Source organism: Alternaria metachromatica (assembly GCF_023757995.1).
Source record: "Alternaria metachromatica strain BMP 0045 chromosome Unknown scaffold_1, whole genome shotgun sequence".
NCBI lineage: Eukaryota > Fungi > Ascomycota > Dothideomycetes > Pleosporales > Pleosporaceae > Alternaria > Alternaria metachromatica.
Window position 1 is genome coordinate 1,290,828 of NW_026055492.1, and position 22,471 is coordinate 1,313,298.

At 52.7% G+C, this 22,471-nt stretch overlaps 6 protein-coding genes across 6 annotated transcripts; 3 read left to right on the top strand and 3 right to left on the bottom strand.

Moving 5' to 3' along the window:
* Nucleotides 1-1,417: 1,417 nt before the first annotated feature.
* On the bottom strand, nucleotides 1,418-9,231 carry J4E83_000417 (uncharacterized protein; the record flags this gene model as incomplete). Its single annotated transcript, XM_049327379.1, has 8 exons — nucleotides 1,418-3,034; nucleotides 3,087-3,735; nucleotides 3,782-4,552; nucleotides 4,662-5,328; nucleotides 5,383-5,536; nucleotides 5,586-5,747; nucleotides 5,794-8,657; nucleotides 8,709-9,231. 8 exons carry the CDS (start codon nucleotides 9,229-9,231, stop codon nucleotides 1,418-1,420), a joined length of 7,407 nt encoding a protein of 2,468 aa, XP_049193524.1.
* A 579-nt stretch (nucleotides 9,232-9,810) lies between these two features.
* Nucleotides 9,811-10,730, top strand: J4E83_000418 (uncharacterized protein; the record flags this gene model as incomplete). The annotated part of the gene is made up of 3 exons (XM_049327380.1): nucleotides 9,811-9,893; nucleotides 9,941-9,991; nucleotides 10,118-10,730. 3 exons carry the CDS (start codon nucleotides 9,811-9,813, stop codon nucleotides 10,728-10,730), a joined length of 747 nt encoding a protein of 248 aa, XP_049193525.1.
* Nucleotides 10,731-10,887: 157 nt separating this feature from the next.
* Nucleotides 10,888-12,520, bottom strand: J4E83_000419 (uncharacterized protein; the record flags this gene model as incomplete). Its single annotated transcript, XM_049327381.1, has 2 exons — nucleotides 10,888-11,612; nucleotides 11,665-12,520. 2 exons carry the CDS (start codon nucleotides 12,518-12,520, stop codon nucleotides 10,888-10,890), a joined length of 1,581 nt encoding a protein of 526 aa, XP_049193526.1.
* A 1,530-nt stretch (nucleotides 12,521-14,050) lies between these two features.
* J4E83_000420 (uncharacterized protein) lies at nucleotides 14,051-16,317 on the top strand (the record flags this gene model as incomplete). The annotated part of the gene is made up of 5 exons (XM_049327382.1): nucleotides 14,051-14,563; nucleotides 14,617-15,269; nucleotides 15,321-15,683; nucleotides 15,735-16,083; nucleotides 16,135-16,317. 5 exons carry the CDS (start codon nucleotides 14,051-14,053, stop codon nucleotides 16,315-16,317), a joined length of 2,061 nt encoding a protein of 686 aa, XP_049193527.1.
* A 738-nt stretch (nucleotides 16,318-17,055) lies between these two features.
* Nucleotides 17,056-17,930, bottom strand: J4E83_000421 (uncharacterized protein; the record flags this gene model as incomplete). Its single annotated transcript, XM_049327383.1, has 3 exons — nucleotides 17,056-17,269; nucleotides 17,320-17,739; nucleotides 17,797-17,930. The coding sequence occupies 3 exons, from the start codon at nucleotides 17,928-17,930 to the stop codon at nucleotides 17,056-17,058; spliced, it is 768 nt and encodes a 255-aa protein (XP_049193528.1).
* Nucleotides 17,931-18,452: 522 nt separating this feature from the next.
* J4E83_000422 (uncharacterized protein) lies at nucleotides 18,453-22,457 on the top strand (the record flags this gene model as incomplete). Its single annotated transcript, XM_049327384.1, has 5 exons — nucleotides 18,453-18,509; nucleotides 18,580-19,027; nucleotides 19,089-19,778; nucleotides 19,878-22,255; nucleotides 22,305-22,457. The coding sequence occupies 5 exons, from the start codon at nucleotides 18,453-18,455 to the stop codon at nucleotides 22,455-22,457; spliced, it is 3,726 nt and encodes a 1,241-aa protein (XP_049193529.1).
* Nucleotides 22,458-22,471: the final 14 nt, after the last annotated feature.

Below are 22,471 nucleotides of genomic sequence, written 5' to 3' on the forward strand. Positions count from 1 at the left end.
AGCCGAAGAACACGCCCCGTAGACCTTCTTTGGAGTAAATCATTTTCCAGGCTTGTGAGTTGGACTTGTAGAGGTTGGAATCGACTTGACGGCGGCATTTCACCTGGAAAACATTAATTAGCAACTGAAAGCCTAATTGACAGCCTGTAAAGTGCCCAGGCCATCACGCGCTCTCTGCAAAAGCATGCGACTTACCAAATCCAGCGGCGTGACCATAGTGTGTGTAGGTCCACACGCGATTATGCCACCCATCGTACACGCCGCAAAGTACGAGCCTGAGAAGAGCTCGATCTTTCTCTGCGGCTTCATCGCGTCCAATTTGTTGGCCATTGTGAGTGATTACCGAATTCCAATCGCTTCAATCGCGTTTATGGGCTTGTTATCGCGTGCGGTATCGTAGCTATCGTCGTGTCGGCGCCGGTTGACTGGTATAATCGTTGTCGCGTGCTGCTTCCCAGGATGCTGTCGCAAGCGAAGAAGAGATTGAGGATTTGTACAAAGGATAGACGAACGCTGATTAGAAGAGAGAACGGGAGATCGGATTAGACTACCTAGGCACAAAAGCCGACCGGGGCGCCTTGTTATGACCGCACAGCTTGGATAGTTGGAAAGCTTGTCCGCAGCTTCCGCAATTACCTCGCTATGACGTCGCTGCTGCAGGTGGGACGCGCGACGACCACGCTGACGAAGCCTAGCGTGATGCTTATCGATACATGAATCCCCGACCCTCCGCGCGCGAACTGTCGGGTTTCGCTGCCAACAGCGCAATGAAAATCCCGTTCTGCTATGTTGAATGTCAATCAACTTTGTGATAAATGCGGGGGGAGAGAAATCATTCCAAATTTCTTCACGTTGACTTCGTAGGAACTAAAGTCCGCGACTTACTCGACTGCTCGGGCAGCTTCACGGTAGAGAAACAAGATGTTATTATTTGCGTGATAATCATTACTATTTGCTGTGTCGTGAAGAGGCTGAAGGTCGTCAAGCGTGATCATCATACCTGGTCTTTAATATACAGACTTCCCCCGTCTAAGTACGCCAAAGCACCACGCTATGCCGCCCAAGCATGAACAATAAAGCAAAGAATGATGAAGAACCGAAGCCAAAACGCCAATGCCAGGGTGCATCACCTGCAGTCCACATCAAGCATCAATCCCTATCAATGACTCCGTCGAAGACCCGGAATGTGCAGGGCTCAAAAACCGTCTGCATATACTCTCATGCTCTCTTGAAGCCCATGATTCAATCCCCACCACCCTGAAATCTCGTTGAAATCGTGATTCGCTCATCTGGTAACAATGCGAGCCTCATCTCTTCGCTGAAGGGCCGCTGCTGGCGCCGCCATACCACAAAGAAGCGAAGATAATGAGCGGATGGAGCTGGGTAAATTGCGGGCGGACGGAAGGCCACCCAACAATTACATGTTGTTATCGTGTATGTTGTCAGTCTCTGAATCACTACCAAAGTCGGAATGATCATAGAGATCTTCCGCTGATAGTCCATCGTCCTGTGGCCATGTCTCTAGCCTTGGCTCAATCTCTCCAGTCCAGTGTGCAATTCGAGAGCTGTCGTTGGTGTCGTCTCTATATGGATCCAATTCGGGATCCTCGCTATGGATCAGATCGTAGAGTTGCTGAACGAGAAACCGGCAAGTTTCGATAAGAGGAGATAGACGAGGTTTGAGCATGCCGTGATCCTTCTCGTACAGAATGCGATCCATCATGTCGGTGGCCATCTCGCGGAGTACTCTCCACCTCATTTGCACCAGATCTAGAGGCCATCCTTCGTAGCTCTTGTATAGCTCGCAGACCAGCATATGTGCACCTTTTCGCACACTGTCTTGTGCGTGTAGCAGCAAAGGAGTGGCCCATATGCGGCTTTTCGCGATGATCCATGTGAAGAATATGTGTCGGTGCTTTTGTTGAAAGATGGCCGCATTCTTCGTTTGCAGAAGACCGCCAACAAAATCTAGGACCGCCAAGCCTCCTGGTACACGATCATCGTCCATTCTACTGGCTGACGCGACCGCCTTCGAGACCGTTGTCACGATCTTGTAAACGTTGTCCACCATCGGAGAGCTCTCGCAATACGAGAGTGCCGCTTTCACGTAAGAATCGCAGAAAGGGGCTTCGAGGGAGACACCCTCGTAGATGCTCTTCAAAAGATTAGTCTGGACTTGTGGGTCCTGCCAATTGAGCATCGATTTGACAATATCGCCCGGGTGGAAGTGTTCCAACTTTGTCTCATCGAACATTTCCAAGGCCTTGTCTAGAACCGCGATCGCCTTCAGGTCGCTGTCCCAGTGGTACAGAACTTGTCGTTCATGGAATGTTAGTGGAAACCTCGAGGTCTCCCGATCCAGCGTAGACAGACGATCGTGCTCGTGGCGAAGAGGTTGCAGACTCGTGTTCATGCGTGAGAGCAACGCTGATACGAATCCAATGAACCTGTTGTAGATACCCGACTTCTTGCTTATGATCCTCCAGAGATCGGGTTGGTCGTCCTGGAATCTAGCGTACGAGTGCATGCAGAGTAGCCTCAAGCAGAATACCAGGAAGCCATGGTCCAATAGAAGACCGGTTTCCAGGTGGCCCATCTCGGCCAGTTGAGTCAGCGTGAGATAGAAATCATCCCAGCCCCGTACGGCCATGTAAGATTCGTCTGCAATGGCACGTAACCTAGCGGTAATCTCTGAAAGTATACCGTTTGTCGGAGTGGAAGATTCCAGATCCATCTCGTTGTCAGCGCCCTCTAGACCGTACAGAGCGGGCTCTTTCTCTCGCAAGACTTTGAGACAGTCAATAAAAAAGCTGCGCATCTGGGACCGCACTTTAGCATGCATGCAGCGAAGAAGCATGTTGAGAAGGGCAATATCGTCGGTAGCGAGTATCTTGAGAACGATATTGCAGCAGGTTGAGCATGGAAGGACCGACCGCCGCAGCTGCAGTATCGTCTCGGAGAAGATATCGGCATTTGTATGACGCCAGACGATGTGCCCTAGATGCGCAAGTACTATCTGCAAGGAGTCCTTTTCCTGTAGGAAGTTAGCGTCTCGGACTTAGTAGGTTGAAGATAACATGGCGTACCTGCGTGTGGCCTTCGGAGCAAGAACCGTGGTTGAGTGTACGTGACATAGCATGCAGCTGCCGCACGAACCTTGTATGATTGGGGTCGAAGCGGGAATATTCTCGGATAAACAGCTCGTTGGCAGAATCAACTTCCTTCTGGAGAGTTGGCGGCATGGGAACCTTGAGCGTTTTCCCGTCTGCAGAAGTGACCCACTCACGCTGGTCATCATCCACAGCGGTGCGGCGTTGATAGAAGAGCATATATGCCGAGTATTGTTTTGGTATGCGGTTGTATGAATCGTCCGTGAAGCCTCCGAAAGCTTTGTAAGCAATGTCTGCTGGGTCGAAAGACCCAACACTGCTATCATCAAATTCCACCCAGGTTTGTGCCGTGGTTCCTGTGGGACAAGGTCGCTCACGAATGTAAGAATAGTAATGACCGTGCTCGCAGGTGCCCGTGTGTACGAGCACACCAACAAGATCGAACATATCGGCTTCTTTTGGCTTGCTTGGGTCACTGAGATGGTCGACATGGTATGCGCTAATGTCAATGGTCGGTGGGAATTCGAAATAATCGTAGACCTTCCTACGGCTAAAATCGGCCAGGTCGAATTCGAAGCGCTTTAGGTGGAAGATGAGGTTGTCGGGCACCTCCTTGAAACAGGTCCTGATTTTGTCAGCTTCTTGCTTTACCAAATACACATGCGACTCACCGCTTGACTGCGTCGACGTATTTGCCATCGCACTTCTCGCACTTGTACTTGTTGTCGCCTTCCATGACATCGCCTCTAACAAAAGCCTGGAGACTCTCCTGTAGCGTTGCTTTGCCCAAAACATCGCATTGTATTGCAAAAAAAGGCTCTGATCGTTCCGAGACATGCTCACATTCCTTGGATTTGATCTGATTCAAGGTTTGCCCTCCGTAGAATGAGCGAAATTGCTGCTTGTGCTCGTCCTTGATGAGCTGTCGTTCCCACTGATCGAAGAGGGAATTGTAGAATTCATCTGCGTCCATCTGAACGCTGATGTCTATTGGCATGAGTTCTGAGTTCCTTACGCAAGCTGCAAAGCTCCGGGGATCCGCGGCTTTGCGGAAGGAATGCTGCATGTTCGTGAACAGTCTCTGGGTCTCAAGAAGAAGTTTTTGAGAGCCACTGGCTTCCTGAAGCTCCAAACCGAGAATAAACTTGCGGAAATTGAGGTTCATGAAGAGCTGCGTGAGAAGCGAGTTCGCGTAGCAGATGGCACGAGGGTTGTACAGACCCACATAGCCTGTGCTAGAGCGTATTTCCAAGGAGCGATCGACTGCAAGCGTTGGTATTGCTGGCTCATTCTCCTCGGTCTCTACGTCTGCTGCAAGTTTGACCAGGCTATTGTACGTGCTGCTATCCTCAGCTAGTGCAAGCATGAGATCGTACATCTCATGTCTTGTGTGAGACTCTAGTATGGGAGCAGTGGCTGCGCTGACCACTGCAGTAGAGGAGCTGGGCCATGTCAGTATGTCACTTGACTAAAAGAAGAGAGAGTAAGATGCAAAACTGAGGTGAGGTCAATGCGAACAAGCGAAACATGGAAATGATGTGCGTGACTTACCTCTTCGTAAAGATGTACTTCCTGAAGATCTTTTCCATCAAGTCGCCTGCACCAAGAGGCTTCTTAAAAGACTTGAGTGACAGTATGCAGCACAGTATGAGTTTCGTAAGCCCAAAAACGACGCGGTCGATGTCGTCCCGGCCGACAAATTCCTGATGTTGGTGATCCAAGAGCAGGTCGCTCCAAGATGTTAGGTAAAGTCGGAGTGAAGGTTCGTCCCGTTTGTACTCGTCCTTCGCCCGGAAGACTTGCTCGGCAATGCTGAACAGTTGCTGTGATTGAGCGGGAACGCACAATGAGCCCGGAATGAGCTCGGAAATGACTGCCCAGAATTGTGTGGCAATCTCGCCTTTAGTGATCGGACATGTGGATGGAAGGTCGCCGCCGCAGACGGATGTGATCTTCTGAGCGACATGCTCTCGCACAGACTGCCTGGGGTCGCTCAACAGTAGAACCCGGTGGAGTCGCGGAGTTTGAGGATGCTCAACGAACGCTTCCCAGATAACTCGAGAGTGGAGTGAGGCCTCTAGGATAGTGCCGTAACAATCCTGGATTACGGTAGCATCTTCATTTGTTTCCAGTGCCATGCATAGGATCGTCACAAGGCGGTTTCCGAGCCGTGCGCCATCTGAGAAGTAAGCAGCCGAAGCGGCGGGAGAAGGGCGTTCTGCTTAACATGAGCCATGAACCGTGATATAAGACGCGCCAGTGTGGAACTTACCTCTAAGGAACTCCAACAGAGCATGCACGAGTACCGCTGCAAGCTGCAGCTCTTGGAAGCTCGAGATGTTGTCGCTGATGAGCCGAGGATTGAGAAGAGCCTCGTTCAACTGGCGTATGGCATGGCCCAGGAACTTCTCGTCCAGATTAGACTTCTAGCTCGTTAGTACAACTGTATCAATAAGTATTGTCGGACCAACGCACATGACGGATTTGCTCTGCCAGCCTCGCCTCGAGAGCCAAAGCGGCGTATCTCGCCTGATAGAACTTTCCTGGAGGGAAGAGCTCCTCTGATAGCGCCGCACCGGTCACGACGCTCTCTGCAAAAGCATACCGCGCCGGAAAGAAGCTCAAGTAATCGAATAGCTGCTTGTGTTAGTGAAATGCATCTTGATCTCGAACGGGTACCTACCATCTGACTGATGTTGTCATCAGAGTCCATTAAGGAGAACAGTTCGTCGAAATGCTTGAGTACGGTAGATTCGAACACCGAAGACCCCGTACCCTGTCCGGGCATCGGGCGAGTGACTTCCGCGTCTGGTGCCCTTTGTACTAATAGCTGTCCCCCAAAGTCGACGCCATTAAGCTTCTCGTTCGACATCTCAGTGATGTTGAGCCGCCGACCCTTTGCGAAAAGGTTGATTTTGGTGTATCCCGATACGTGACATAATCTTTGGTAGAGGTCGTTTACTGTATGATCCGCACCCATCATCACGACTTGCCTGTCGTTGCCGCACTGAAACCGGATCGCGATCGCGTCACCGTAAGGCATGTCTGTTTCGTCGACTTTGGAATCTGCTCTCCGACTTCGGTTGAACTCTGGTTTGTGGCGTATCTTCTCCAGCAGTAGTTTCTGAAAGTTAATGATCCTGCGATAACGCTCTTCATTCTCAAGAACCATCTTCTCAGTTGCAGTGACATCCATATTCGATAAGTCTCCATTGGAGGATTGAGCGCGTATGAGCCTGCATGCCGAATGCATCTCCTGCATACATCTTTCCACTAGAACGACATGAGCGGCTTCCACATCTGCTAGCATAACGCCATCGGCTTCGTTGATCTGTACGTAGCGACTGGCAAGAAGACGGGCGGCGCGATCCTCAATAGTGCCTTCCGGTGAGGATAAAACCATGGACCACAGCACGTCTGCACCGGGGATCTGTAACACACCCTTTTCTCCTTGATCAGTCCCCACAAGCTGCCGCTTCATCGGGAAATTATAGCTGGCAACAAATTCGAACATGCCATTCGTGTAAATGCCGGTGTTCATGTGTACCATATGGGAAGAGACAAGTTGTCTGCAGTAGTTGTTGTCCGGGGCGAATTTGAGCGTCTGGGATAATTGCGCCCATGCCAAATCCCTGGTAGTGTTCGATAGCGCACGTGTACCGATTGTGTAGTCCCACAGCTGCTCATACATCTCAACGGGTATGGCTGACCCAGCGCAACAGATCATAAGTGCTAGAAGCTCCAATCTGCAGCATAGAGCTGTTTGTTGACGTAGGGATGAGTCGGCATTCCTCTCAGTCTCGACAAACCATGCGATCTCATCCAGAATCTTGCGTGTGACATCCTGATTCTTTTGGAAAAAATTCTCGTCTTCAGAAGGGATTGGTGCGGCGAGCGCGTAGATGACTTTTGCGCTTCCAGTCGCTTTCGTCGAATGACTGTAAATGTGATCCGCACAATCTCTGTAGATGGAATGGCGCTCTTCAACAGAGACATTAGGAGCCAGAGCTGACAGGTAATTAGCAGCCTCGTGATGCAGGTCTAACATGTCTTTGTCCGTATCCGCCTGGCACATTGTGTCGCGGATGATGCGGGTGCAAACATTCCATGGCCTAGCAGTATCTTCTCTCGCAGCATAATCTTCCGGTGATGCTTTCTCCAGGATCTTTGGGCCCAGCTCCCGCAGGAATCGAGTAATATCCACGGTGTAGCTCCTGATAGGCAATTCATAAAGTTTCGTACAAAAGTACAAGTGATCTGTAGGCCTCATCATGTGCATGATTGCTCTAAGCATGGCCAGTGTCGCGGTAACGACACGAGGGTCAGGACTATTGGCAACGGTGTTCCAGATAGCATCCGCTTGGTCATCTGTCCAACGTCTAGTTACGACAAGAAAACCAACGATGTTACCGCTGCGCGCGATCAGTTGCGGGTGTGAGTCGACGCTGACAATGTAGTCAACGACATTCCCATAAAGCAGAAAGTCGGCTAGATATCGCATGACGGGGTGTTCGCCTGTCGAATCGGGGTTGTTGTACTGTCTCCAGATCTCTACCAAGGAAACATCCATCATAGCTATACTCATGACGCGTAGATCCATCTTACCTTTGGTGAGGTATCGGCGCAGAAGCTTGAACTTCCAAGCGTTGGCGACTAAAGCTGGAAAGTACTGAGGCTCATCGCGATACTGGTGTTCGGGTCCAGTACGATCGACTTCGGTCGGAGAAGAAGTCGTCGGCGAATCTACGCTCCTGAAGTCGAGGAACTTGTCCACCAGATCCGATTCGATATCCTTATCCCAGAGACAGAGCTCAAATAATAGCGCGTGAAAGTACTGAATCAAGTCTCGAGCGGAGACAGCATCGGTGGTTCTACTCAAGTCGAAGAGGTCGTCCATGTATTTCTCCAAGAATTGCAATATTCCGCGACAGAACTCGGAGCGATTGGGGTCAGTCGCAGGGCTAGGATCCTGGAACATCGAGCCGCCCAATGAAGTCAGGACCGGGGCGGCAACCAACGCAATCTGGGTTTGCACGTTCAATGGCACGCGGTGGAAGGCCTCGCTGGATAGCCGTAAGATATTTTGGGCACCGTTGGCAGCCATAAAATCCTTTTGTAACAATCCGATCATTTTGCGAACATCGACAGAATATTCTTTGCTCACCATAGCGAATGCAGGAGCCTTGTCCGGGCGAAGAATGGTATACCAGTTTCGTATATGCTTCTGACTAAGAAGAGGCAAAGAATATATCTCGCCGGGACGGGGTTGGGAGAGTAGCCATACGTCGGCGAGGAGGAGGAGGGAGCATGCCCTGATGTAGGCACTGAGGAAAGCGTAGAACATGTCGCCCGCACGACGATCATCCAAATGGTGGCTAAACGTAGCCCTGCGTGAGAGCAAATTGTGCACCAGTCCAGCGAGGTCGTCCCAAAACATGGCCTTGCTCGTATAGAAACCGTGTAAGTCTACCTGGGGGCCAGGCTCGGGTAGATCGGTCAGCCATTGCGAAATGCTGGGAAAGAAGTGGGGATCGATGTCGTTGTCAACTGAAACATTTTAGTATCGCAGGCGTTTAATGGATGTGAGACATGACTTACCTCCTTGAACGTGGTTGGCCAGGTCGCGAACAACCGTGGAGTAACTCCCGTGGTGTGCGTAGGGGAACCGGCGAAAATAATCTTCTGCGTCCACCTGCACGGAGAAGGCATCTGCTTCATCGTCGTCGTCGTCTATTATCATGATGGGCGGACTCCCGCGCTCGTCCTCGGAACTAGTAATGAGTATTGGAGACTGGCCCGGGGTAGGAGAAGCAGCCTCGAGGAAGTTGTCAGGATTGGTGTAGTCCTCATCTCCACCGTGTACCGGAGAAGAGGGCGGGTGTGAGCGTATTGTCATTTCTACCTGCTTTTCCGAGGGCGACATGGCGGTGTTGACGGGAGTTTGTGGGTCGGTAGGCATAGCGCATAGACTGTTGCTCCCGCTGTGTAGGCGGGGGCGTTTGCGGGTGAAGCTTGCGTCGGCGTCTTCAATCGAGTCGCGGCGCGGCGGCGAGGCAGAGGCGGTGGTTGGCGGCTCGTCTGCAGCGACAGGCTGCACTGTGTCGTTGTCCGGCGCGGTCATGACGGTAGAGGGCAGGCGGTGCTGTTTGCGAAAGGACTAGGCGTGGCCGGCGACTGTTAACACGCGTGCAGGCAGGTGAGGCCAGGCAGAGGCAAGCAGTTCCCCAGTACAGGCAACAGCAGCAGCTCCCAGCCTTAGTGACCGATAGCCCCGCGCGGCGGCAGGGAAAACGCGGGGGGATTGGGTCTCATTAGCGTCAGCGACTGCAACACAGTGAATTGAGGGTATGCGCTCCGAAGGAAACGGTTCCAGTTGGTAGGCAGAGCTTCAGATATTCGGACGCGTAGCTGAGAAACCCCACTATCGTCATCCTGGTTCGTTCCCGCTGTGGAGCTAGCGCGCCGCTAGTGAAGGTGCGCTAAGCCTTATCCGTCCAAGAGCGAGAAATCCTCCTTCTAATGCAAGGCACGCCGGTCTACTCCACCTTACAAGTCTCACTTATCTAGACTGAGTACTGACAAGGCTTCGGGCGCACTTCGGTCAGCTTGAAAACTACTTTTGCTGTTTCGACGTTGACGACGTGACCATCACCACGGTCAGTGGTACGAGGAAGAAGGGTCAGAGAGCACACACTTCGTCATGGCCCCTGCGACGAAACAAACAGCGAAGGCCAATGCAAAACCTGTGTTCAAGACATCGTCGCCATTTTCTGAGACGCAGTGGTGGGTGGTACCATGCTTCAACCCACGAGCTATGCTGATTTGTACAGGCCCGAGATCACACGCGAGGACGAAGAAGTCATATTAGAATTGCTATCCAAGTAGGTACGCAGAGAGGAGCTTCATGAACCCGCGCTCGCCGATTTTTGACAGTTGCATCACAAGTTCTCCCAATTCGGTCATTAACAATTCCATAGTCTTATTACGCCTTTAGGTGACCATCGCAGAACCTATATCCACCCATCCAAAGGCAAGAAGCGCAACCGTAACACCAAGGCAAACGAGGATGGCCCCGAGAACACATCCCCATCACCGGAAATTGGCAATCACTTGCTCGTTGGCATCAACAGTGTCACTCGGCATTTAGAGGCCTTGGCCGCAAAAAACGCTCCGACTACAGCACCTGTTTCGTATCCCGAGTCTGCTCTAGAGGGCACCAAAGAAAAACCCCCGACGACAGACTGTTCCAAAGAATCTCTCAGACCCTTAAGCATGGTCATACTAACACACCCCAAGCCCTCATTATCACCCGCACATGCCCACTTCCCAACGCTGGTCCACTTGTCGGCTCTCTCCCCATCATCTGCTGCTTCGGCCACATCCGAGACAGCTACACGACTCATTCCATTGCAGACAACAGCGGATACCCGGCTCGCGTCTAGCTTACACGTTCCCCGCGTAGGTGCTTTAGGAATTTACACTGGTGCGCCGGGAGCGAAAACTTTGGAGCTATACGTCCGCGAGCACATTGGGCTGACAGAGTGCAAGTGGGTCGGCGAGGCTATGAGCGCAGAGTGGAAGGGATTGAATGTCAATAGCGAGATCCCTGGCTCAAAGTAGGTGACAGTATAAGTGCAAAAATAATATTGGGTTCTTTGGTATAGAAATATTTCGACGCTCGTGAGGGATCAACAAAACGCCTGCAATGCACATTCTTCAAGTTCAATAGCTGCTCCTGGTAGATCAGTGATTGTTCGAAGAAAAAAGAGTACTGCGCTCATCCCAGGAAGTTCTGGACAGCACCTCCGACGTTCTGAAGATCTAGCAAGAACGTGTCATGGCCGAATAAGCTCTTCTCCTCTCCAAGCTCGATGTGCGTGACGTTCTTGTTGCCAGTGCGCTTGAGTGTCGTTGCAATTTCCTTTTGCTGCCAAGCAGGGAAAAGAATATCACTGGCGACACCTAGAACAAGAGTTGGAGTATTCGCGAGTGGCTTCAGACCTGCCACGAGGTCGGCCGGTGGTTCGTTTCCGTCAGTCTGAGCTACAGCATCGATGTCGGCGGGCTGCTCCTTCTCCTCATAGGGCTGATCAGGCAAAGTCAGACTGCAGACGTCGCTGCTGGTGTCGGATGTGATATCATGGCCGTCCAAGTATGCCTGCATTTTACCGCTGTTTGCCTTGCGCACCTCGTTGATGCGGTTACGGTGCTCTTGTCCCAGATCGAATAGATCCATAGCCTTCGAAACGTAGAGCAAGCTGTTTGGATCGTACTCCAGACACCATTTTTCTCCCGCATGATCGAGGTATGTTTCAATGAGGAAGTCGGGGCAGAGAGCAGGTGGTCGCGAAGGATCGGCACGCCGGCGGCCAAATCGCTGCTCCCATTCGGGACCACTCCGATACGTGACTGTAGCGATTTCTCGGGCAAGCTTCATACCGCCGTGTGGAGGAATGCCGTCATAGTAAAAACCGCGAGCCCAGTTGGGGTCCATCATGAGTACTAGTTGCACGTCAACGATTGCGCATGGCTGACCTAGAGTGCTTGTACTAACCTTGCCGCTGAGTGTGTCTCATGGCGATACTGTATGGGTGGCTGCGCGCACATCCGCTGATGCTAACGAGACGGCCCACTCGTTCCGGGAAAAGCGTTCCAGCTGCCAGACTCTGCATGCCACCCATGCTCGATCCTACACTCGCGTACAGCTTCTGTATGCCGAGGTTATCCAGTAGTCGGAACTGCGCGCGTACCATGTCCTCCATTGTAAGAATCGGAAATCGAGTCGCGTAACGCTCGCCGTTCGCGGGGTCGATCGAAGAAGGCCCAGTCGAGCCGTAGCAGCCTCCAATGACATTTGTGCAGATGACGAAATACTTGTTGGTGTCTAGAGGCTTCCCAGGCCCAATGAACTTCTCCCACCACCCTGGCTTTGTATTCGTCTCTGTGCTGTGGGCATGACTAGATGCGGATAATCCAGTGTGCAGCAAGATGGCATTGCTCTTGTTGGAGTCCAGCTGCCCCCACGTTTCATATGCGATGTTGAACTCTGGCAGTATGCCGCCCCAGTCGAGCAGAATAGGCTGGGTCGAATGGAAGTTTAGCGTGTGTCCGGAGGTATACGAGGGCTCGGGCCCTGAGGACGCTCGTTTTCTTGAGAGAGACGCAGAGCGAGATTCGTGCGCGTCGAGGCATGGGAAGGATAGGGCGGGGTTTGAAGATTCGACTTCTTGGGCGGCAGCGGCGTGTTGGGCTTTCCGTGGTGTCTGCTGGTGCAGCTGTCTAGTAGCTTGGTTCGACTGCTGCCTCGCGAACAGCAGCGAAGTCTGAGATGGTCTCTTGGCGAAGCATCGAGTAGTGGTTGCGGTTCGTGATGCCCGCGCGCTGGCGAACAAACTACGGGGAACGCTCATGGCTGTAGCAGTTGCCCAGATGAAGCGCGTATCAAGGGCAGAGGTATGCGAGGGTGGAGACAGTACAGAGACACCATGATGACGCTATATTCACGATTACAAACGGGCTGGACCGTTGACGGACCCGTCGCGCGGAAACTGATGGGAATGCGACGATGTCGGATCCAATGACGTCGCGGGGAAATTGCGTGCTTCCCTCGCACGATGCCCGTCCTGCCAGCCTTCTTTAGGTAAGCACCCGCCTCTACGAAGACCTCGGGAACATCACGCCAAAAGACACCGTGCGCAACATGACCGAATCGAGAGATATCGAACGGGGAAGCACATGTCGGTCCCCAGCGGAGATGTTCGGCGGCATAGCTTCTTGCGCATCACGCCTCGAGACCGCTCCTTGAACGAACCAAACGATAACTCAGCAGAACGCAAGGTGCAACTTGAGCTCCTACACCCATTCGCATTTTGCTAGGACCTACCTACATTTGGGGCGTTCATCAATGTCTGCAGTGCTTTTGCCGCACAGAACTTGAGGAGCACAAGAAATGTGCTAGCATGCAGTCCAGGACCTAAGATTCGAGAGCACCTGTATGTAGGCTCGCAATCGAGATGTACCATCCAAGTATTGTTGGATCGCCTACATCACCAGACACGAGATAACCCGAGCAGTATGCATTGTAGTTTGGTTGATTCGAAGAGTACCAAGGTAGAATGTTCGGGCCTTGGAAACATCATGTCGAACTTAGGGCGATCGATCGAGCTCTTACGACAAGCACCGTGCACGTCTTCTAATGGGAAAAGGAGGTGCAGGGCGTGACCGCCATGACATGTTAGTTATTGAGTTGCAACAAGGGTCGCTTGTGATGGCGAGATAGCGTAGCCGGCTCGTGACTCTAAGCGCCGTGCAAATGGGTGCTCAGGTGGTGTTGTACTGTGCCTAAGGCGTACACGGTGCATCTCTGCGTGACAGGTGATGGCGGCTGAAGATACATGGAAGGAAAACTGGACCGCTCCGTGCTACGCAGCACTCGAGGGTGCGGGTCTCAGCCATTGGTTTTGCGCTTGTTGGTGTCGAAGGAACCACGGCGGTTTGGCGTTCGCAAAGACAATACAATGGCATGAAACATGATGGCCTGCGCCAGACCCCTTGGGACGTTTGACGACGGGCGTCTAATTATGGACTGCACGCAAGACCGTAGACGCAGCACAGGAGATTTACCATGCAGACTAGGCTCAGTCGTCTCAAGTGCATATGCAGGGATGGTGATGTGAAGCTTGGAAATGGACGTCTGAGGTTGCCAGGGCTGAGAGATGTCTTGGCTGGCCGCCGGCGTCACTCAGTCGCGCCTGCCCACTCGAAACCTCCGCAGACCTCCTTCCCTTCGTTCCAGCGTGACTGCCGCCATATTTGCGCCCCGTTGGACGACATCGATACCCGTCCGCCGCCCCTGCCGTTCTGCCATTCGCTGCTACACAGAGAGCGCCGTGCCGTCTAGGGAACGCCATACCGCTTCCGAAGTCTGCAAGACCGCCGTCATGGACTCGTCAGACTACTTCACACCCGTCCGGGAAGACCGAGATGCCCCAGGGCCGCCGACTGAAGACTCTGACACCGACATGGCCGCCTCTGCCACCGCTACAGCCTCGTCCTCGCGCTCCACCATGTACACATCACCACACCCGCGCAAGCCCGGCCGCATGTCTCGATCGGGAGCACCACGGCCCATACTCACACCCAACAGCCCCCTGAGCTCGACGATACCGCACAATCTCCTCCCCTCTGCGCCCGCCTCACCGCCTACGCCTGCGCCGAGTCCGACACCGACCCAGCGGGTGCCCGACTGGAGCACCGCCGCCGAACACGAAGATGGAGACATCAAGAGCATACGGGCGCAGTTTGGCGACATGAACAGAGCCGAGCGGATGCGCCTGCTGGGCGAGCTGCTCAATTTGTGCGACAGCCAGGAGCTCAGCTTTGTTGCCGAATTCGTCAGTCCTAGATTGAAGAAGGACCCCTTCATGGTTCTGCCTACCGAACTCTGCTTAAGAGTGCGTTTTGTATACATTCCCCGTATAGTCCCGATCGCTGACACATCGCACAGATTCTGGAATGTGTAGACGACCCCACTACCCTCGCTCGGGCATCGCAGGTATCCAAGAAGTGGCGCGAACTCGTCAATGACGACAGCGCCTGGCGGTTACTGTGCCAGAAGTACTCCTTCAGGGCTCTGTCGAGAGAAGAAAGAATTGAGGAAGACGACACAACCGACGAGATGGAGGACACCGACTCAAAGTCATGGTGGCAGAACGACGAGCGCGCACCGAGGGTAGAGGACGTCGCTACGAGAGAACACCTTGAGGTCGGCCCGTCCAACGGCGGTGCTGATGGTCTGCGGACGCAGAGCCTGGACCGAGCCGCGAAGAGGAAACCTTCACAACGAAAGCAACAAGCAACCACATACCGGTCGCATTTCAAGCAGCGGTACATGGTTGAGACGGCGTGGCGGAATGGAGGAGTGTGCGATGCGCGGCAGATTACTCCGGATCAGGGCGTAGTAACCAGTCTACACCTGACCAACAAGTACATTGTGGTTGCACTTGACAACGCGAAGATCCACGTCTTCGATACTGTCGGCGACCATCAGAAGACGCTCCAGGGACACGTCATGGGTGTATGGGCTATGGTGCCTTGGGGCGACCTTCTAGTCAGCGGTGGATGCGATCGCGATGTGCGCGTCTGGAATCTTGCAACTGGGTAAGTTGTTCTGCCGTCTTCCCCATGATAGCAACTAACAGAGGTTGTCAGCTTTCCCCAGTTCACTTTGCGCGGTCATACTTCGACTGTGCGATGCTTGAAGATGTCCGATGCGAACACGGCTATATCCGGCTCAAGGGATACCACACTGCGCATCTGGGATCTCAAGAAGGGCCTATGCAAGCATGTACTCATTGGTCACCAGGCTAGCGTCCGATGCCTCGAAATACACGGTGACATCGTTGTGTCCGGCAGCTACGACACCACAGCCAAGATTTGGAGCATATCCGAGGGCAAGTGCCTGCGCACACTCACTGGCCACTTTAGTCAGATATATGCGATCGCCTTTGACGGGAAGAAGATTGCAACAGGCAGTCTGGACACCAGTGTCCGGATATGGGATCCCAATGATGGGTAAGTCCGCTCGCGTGCCACAACATTATCGAAACTAACTCTCTCGTGTAGCAAATGCCTCGCTGTACTACAGGGCCACACCTCGCTTGTCGGGCAGCTTCAGATGCGTGACGACATTCTTGTAACTGGTGGATCAGACGGCTCGGTCCGCGTGTGGAGCCTCGCAACGTACCAGGCTATTCATCGACTAGCTGCCCACGACAACAGCGTTACGAGTCTACAATTCGACAACACCAGGATTGTCAGCGGTGGCAGCGATGGTCGCGTCAAGGTCTGGGATCTAAAGACCGGTGTCCCCGTCCGAGAGCTAAGCAGCCCTGCCGAGGCCGTTTGGAGGGTGGTGTTTGAGGAAGAGAAGGCCGTCATAATGGCCAGCCGGGGCGGTCGGACAATCATGGAGGTAAGCTTGAAGCACGCAATTACTATTACCACAACATACTAATCCGTCTAGGTATGGGACTTCTCGCCCCCTGCCGAAGAGGACTTCGACTCCCGATCCTCTACACCAGCGAGCATGCCCGATCATCTCGCCGAATACAACCGGCCGCGGTCCGCCATACTTCCTGCAACTTCACCGCTCGTGCAGGATACGGGCGCTGGCGACGTTACCATGGGCGACGCAAGCGATTCATAATACAACAATAGACTTGCAGAGCACTAGCAGTGCAGTAAAGGCCGTTAGGCGCTGTCATTCCATCGCCGCCGGAGCTCGCATCCAGGGCCTCGACAATAGCTGGAGGCTTCCACACGGGGAGGTCCGGTAGAAACCGATATGGACAGCACTAGTCGAGTTACAAGGCCTACATCCGAGCATCCACCACCAGCGTGGAGCGGTATCTCCGGACTCACGATGAGCCCATCCGCGTTTACAAACGTGATAACGAACCGACCGATTTGTTGTTCGATTATAGCTCCATGGCCGGTCACGCACACCTGAGACCATATGGTTGGCATCCGTAATGGGGAATTGAAATGTGCGAAAGATCGATGAACAGCTTGCATATGGGGCGTCTTGTTGCATCCACAGCCCATATCTGGTATATAACAGGAAGAGCTTGGATTTGTTTGGACTTTTGTTTCTTCGAAAATGTATGCATGATATAGGAGCGTGGGCTTTTGAATGACTTGGGGCCGGATAAAGGCAGGGGAGTTCAATGTGAATAGAATGTCAATACTCTTCAAATAATCCAATGTGTTCGGAAGGTTGTATATGTATTAAGCTTCACTGAATGGATCGAAAGGTAACATCTCGATACCTTGTTAGCCAGACAAATCCTGTACTCAGCCTCCCGTAATGATGCTTGAACTTGAAACTATAATATCTCCCGTTGATTTTGCAATGAAAGACCGACTATTTACAAACGCGCGATACTCAAGACTGCCCAAAGTGCTTACTGTTGAACTGATCAACAATTTCTCTTGCAGCTTTGACAATCTCCACAGCCCCAGGCGAATCCGAGTGGCAGCACATCGAGACCTCGTGGTCCCCTACAGGAAGTTGCAGCTCCTCGCCGGTAACAGCCGTGACAGTTGCAGTTTCTACCTGACTCTGAATGTGCTTTCTTGCCTCTTCTGGAAGCCAAGGTCTGCACACAGTCAGCATTGCACTTAATGGAAGCATACGCATGCAACATACCTCTTCTTACGGTCGATTACCAAGGTCTTGTCCTTGTTGTACTTGACATCTCCGTAAAGCTCTGCTACGAACGGCAATCCAAGCTCTTTCGCAACCTCTTCGTGCAGAGTTCCCGCAAGACCAAATACTGTTGTTCCTTCGGGCACACCAGCATAAACTGCACGGCACACTTCCCTGTCCCGATACATCATCCCGTACAATACGCCATGGGGCTTGACATGATGTAAGGGCACATCTTCTGCATCCAAAAACGCTTTCAACGCGCCGACTTGGTAGCGAACAGCGGCTGTCAGTTCTTCCGGCGACATTTTGATCTCGCGTCGGCCGAAGCCTTGAATGTCCGGGAGGCCAGGATGTGCACCGATTTTGATGTTGTGCTTTTTGCAGGCCAATACTGTCTGGTGCATAATCAATGGGTCCCTGGTTACCCATCGTCAGTAGAGTGAAATTGAAGAAATGGATGGGGGTTTGACCTACCCAGCGTGGAAACCACAGGCTATGTTTGCATGGTCGATGAGTGGAATTAACTCATCATCTGGCCCACATTTGAAGTTTCCGTATCCTTCACCCAGATCCACGTTGATCTTTACAGGATGCTTGATAGCTGGCATCGTAGAACCCCGTACGAAAAGACTTGCTGGCTGATGAGAGTGAAGCACTACGGTTGGAGTACGAAGTGTATTGCGGGTGTGTCATGAGATGCGCGTATAGTGGTAACGGAGAGACTTGGAGTAGTTGGAGTAATCCGCTCGGACCGGAGATCACGCTTTCATACCATTCCAAAGTCATACTCGGCGTTATCCCGCAATGGTCGAACTTTCCCCACAGCTGTTAAACGCGCTGCACGCGTAGCGTCATGCTCCAATCCATGGATGCTTGTTATCGACCCCGCCTCTCGAACGTCGGCGGTGACGTCTGCATCACCGGAGACACCCCGGGAGAAAGCCTACGCGTTTGGCAAAGCACCAATGACAACGCCTCCGCTCTAACGGGTGGAGGTAAGATATCGGCGCGAAAGGGGAATGGCGGAAAGGTGGGGTCATGCAACCTGCCTCCAACTATGGAACTCATAGAAGGAGCCGGCTCGTGAATGATTTGGATGAGATGATTGCGCTCTCGAACCATTTGCTCCAATGTCTGAAATGCAAAAACTACGAGTTCTGTTGATTGCGAATAGAGGCGAGATCGCGGTATGTGGCGCTGGAGCCGCGGAATTGCCCCGTTATCGATAACAACCTCCGACTGACACTGCGGGTACAGGTGCGCATCACCAGAACGGCGAAAAGACTCGGTATCAAGACCATCGCCATTTATTCAGAAGCCGACGCCGTGTCACAACATGTCCGAGATGCCGATGAAGCAGTTTTGCTACCAGGAAGCAACGCGACTGCATATACTGATGAGGCAGCCGTACTGCGCATAGCTAAAGAAAGGGGCGCGCAAGCAATCATACCTGGATATGGATTCCTGTCAGAGAACGCGCATTTCGCGCGTCTGGTCGGTGATGCAGGTCTCGTCTGGGTCGGGCCATCCTCGGACGCCATTGACGCCTTTGGAGTCAAGCACACAGCCCGAGATCTGGCAGAAAAGGCTCATGTTCCCATCGTACCCGGGACGAAAGGCCTAGTCGAGAACGAAGAGGTGGCAGCAAAGGAAGCCGAGCGTATTGGATTTCCTATCATGCTGAAAGCGACCGGAGGCGGCGGTGGTACGTCATATTCCATGAACCATATGTGAGATACATACCAACGTCTAACATCGACATTTAGGAATGGGACTCATCACTTGCAACAATGCCGAAGAGGTTCGCGACGGCTTTCGAATGGTGCAATCTAGAGGAGAAACGCTGTTCAAGAACCCCGGAGTCTTTATCGAGGCCTTCTATCCAGCCTCTCACCACATTGAAGTCCAGGTGTTCGGTAATGGCCAGGGTCAAGCCATCCACTTCGGCGAACGCGAATGTTCCATCCAAAGACGACATCAGAAGGTCATTGAAGAATGCCCAAGCCCGTTTGTAGAGAGGCATCTCGAGCTGCGAAAGAAGCTGGGTGAGGCCGCGGTACGCCTTGCTGAGTCGATCAAGTATGGTTCTGCTGGTACCATCGAATATCTCGTCGATGATAAGTCTGGCGATTTCTTCTTTCTGGAGATGAATACGCGACTCCAGGTTGAGCACGGCATTACGGAGCTTTGCTACGATATCGACCTGGCAGAACTCATGCTGAAGCAAGCAGATGCACAACTAGCAGGCAAAAACGGGCTGGATGGCAAGATGTTGAAAGACATGCAACCATCAGGGCCGAGAGGATCGGCTATCGAAGCTCGTGTTTACGCTGAGAATCCGCTAAGAGACTACGCACCGTCGCCCGGTCTACTGCAGAAGGTAGCCTGGAAAGATGTCCCTGGCAGTCGAGTCGACACGTGGGTCTTCACTGGAGTCCGCATTACTCCAAATTACGGTACGACGCTCTTTCTCTCTCCCTATATAGGACACGCGAATCCTGTATCGAAATCAGAACCCTGATAGAGTAAGTCAGTTCCTTACTGACGATGACCAGATCCTTTGATAGCGAAAGCGATGGTCCATTCTCCATCCAGAGACGAGGCAATCGCGTCAATGAGTGAGCTGCTCACCCGATCTACCATTTGCGGCCCACCTACCAACCTCGAATTTCTCGCCAATATACTGGACGATTCGCGCTTCAGAAACGGCAACACCATGACCAGCTTCCTCACAGACTTCAAGTACTCGCCTCAAGCTATCGACGTGATTTCGGCGGGAGCATACACTTTAATTCAAGACCTTCCCGGGCGGCCAACAGTTGGTAAAGGTGTACCTCATTCTGGACCTATGGACCCGATCGCATTTCAGATCGCGAACATGCTCGTGGGAAACCCGCGATCAAAGGAAGCGCTGGAACTCACGCTGAGTGGACCGGAACTGAGGTTTGTCGGCCCGGCTATTGTCGCGCTGTGTGGAGCTCCTATGGAAGCATTCTTGGACGAAGAGACCTTTCCTATGTGGACAAGCGTAAAGATCGAAGCTGGTCAGAAGCTTAAGATTGGGAAGACGACAGGTGGGGGTTGTCGCTCATATCTCGCAGTCTTTGGAGGATTCCCGTCTGTTGCGGAATACTTTGGCTCGAAGTCGACATCGCCGCTCGTAGCGATTGGAGGCTACCAGGGCCGGGCGCTGGCACCAAGCGATCTGTTACAGACGGTGGGAGAGCTTCCAGACGCTTTCACTAGCGTTTCACTCCCAGAAAAGCTGCGACCCATCTACAAGTCAAGCTGGGAAATAACAGCGATGGTTGGACCCCACGACGAAGGCTACTTCGATCCGAAGTTCATCGAGGAGATATACAAGACTGAGTGGAAGGTATCTCACAATGCATCGCGGAGCGGAATTCGTCTGGTGGGGCCGGTTCCGAAATGGGCCCGTAAAGATGGCGGCGAAGGAGGCGCGCATCCAAGCAATCTCATCGAGTACGGCTATCCACTGGGTACCTTGAACTGGACTGGAGACGATCCGTGTATCTTCCCTGTGGACTGCCCAAACTTCGGAGGGTTTACCAGCTCTACCACGGTCGTCAAGGCCGACTGGTGGAAACTAGGTCAGCTCAAAGCGGGGAATACTGTGAAGTATGTCCGGGCTGGTCTCGATGATGCACTGAAAAAGAGAAAGAGGAACGACAGCTTCTTAGATTCAGTTGAGCAAGCCATCAGCGGCGAACGCGACTTTGAAGGCATTGAAAAGATGCAAGGTGCACACTGCAACTTCCACGAAGGAGATATCGGAAAGGCTGTCATTTGGGAGAAAGAGCAGAACAATAGCACTCCACAAGTCAGATATCGTCAAGGAGGTGACGACCATATCCTGATCGAATACGGGAATGAGAATTTCGATCTCAATCACCGCTGCCGCGTCACTGCTTTGGAGAACGCATTGCACTCAGACTCCACTCCCGAGCTCATCAAGTCCAACCTGTATAACACCGTGGGGTGCTGCACATCGCTTCTCCTCCACTACAACGGTGCCAAGCTCCCTCGATCAGAGCTCATTGCGCACCTTCAGTCCATCGAATCAAATCTCGGCGACTTGAGAAGCACCAAAGTCCCTACCCGCATTTTCAAGCTTCCAATCTCATTCGAATCGAAACTCCAAGACGAAGCAACTCAACGCTACATGACTAACCAGCGGCCTCACGCACCGTACCTACCCGATAATCTCGCATTCGTCGCAAAGAACAACGCTTTCACGCCACAGCAGCTGAAGGACATATACCTCACGGGCCAATTCATGGCAGTAGTCGTCGGCTTCTTCTGCGGTAACACTGTCTCGCTGCCCGTAGATCCACGCCAGCGCCTCTCCGCTCCAAAGATGAATCCAAGTCGCGTTTTCACACCCGAAGGCACAGTTGGATGGGCCGGCTCCTGTATGTCCATATACCCCGTTGATTCACCTGGTGGGTATCAGATGACCGGCCGAACGGTACCATGCTGGGATTACTATTCCTACAAACCCGGTTTTGACACCAAGCCTTGGATCTTCCGTGACTTCGACATCTTGACCTTCTACCAGGTCAGTGAGAAGGAGCTTGATGATCTACTAGGCAAATTCCGTGCGGGGAAGTACCAATGGGAGTACGAAGATGTGGAGTTCGATATGGCGCAGCACAATCAGCTTCTCGAGAAGACGAGCGATGAAGTTAGGAAGATCAGAGAGAAGCAAGCGGTTGCCCAGGAAGAGATGACGAAAGCCGAGAACGAGAGTCTGGAACGCTGGAGGAAGGAGAAGGCTGAGAGTCAGGTTGACGAAGGGACCGTGGAGAAGCTGCTGGATGATCCGGATATCGTTGGAGTTGAGGCGCCGGTCGACGCGAATGTGTGGAAGGTGGAAGTGAACGAGGGCGATGAGATCGGAGATGAGAGTGTGGTAAATACATTCATGTGATTGCTCATCCGGCATTGCTAACATGATACAGATCGTCATTCTTGAAGCAATGAAGCTGGAGATTGCGGTCAAGACGCCAGACACACTGGCGAAAGCGGGCAAGCTAAAGGTTGAGAAGGTTTTGGTGAAACCAGGAGATACTGTGACAGCTGGAGGACATCTGGCACTGTTACGCAAGAGCTAGCTGGGGAATGTAGT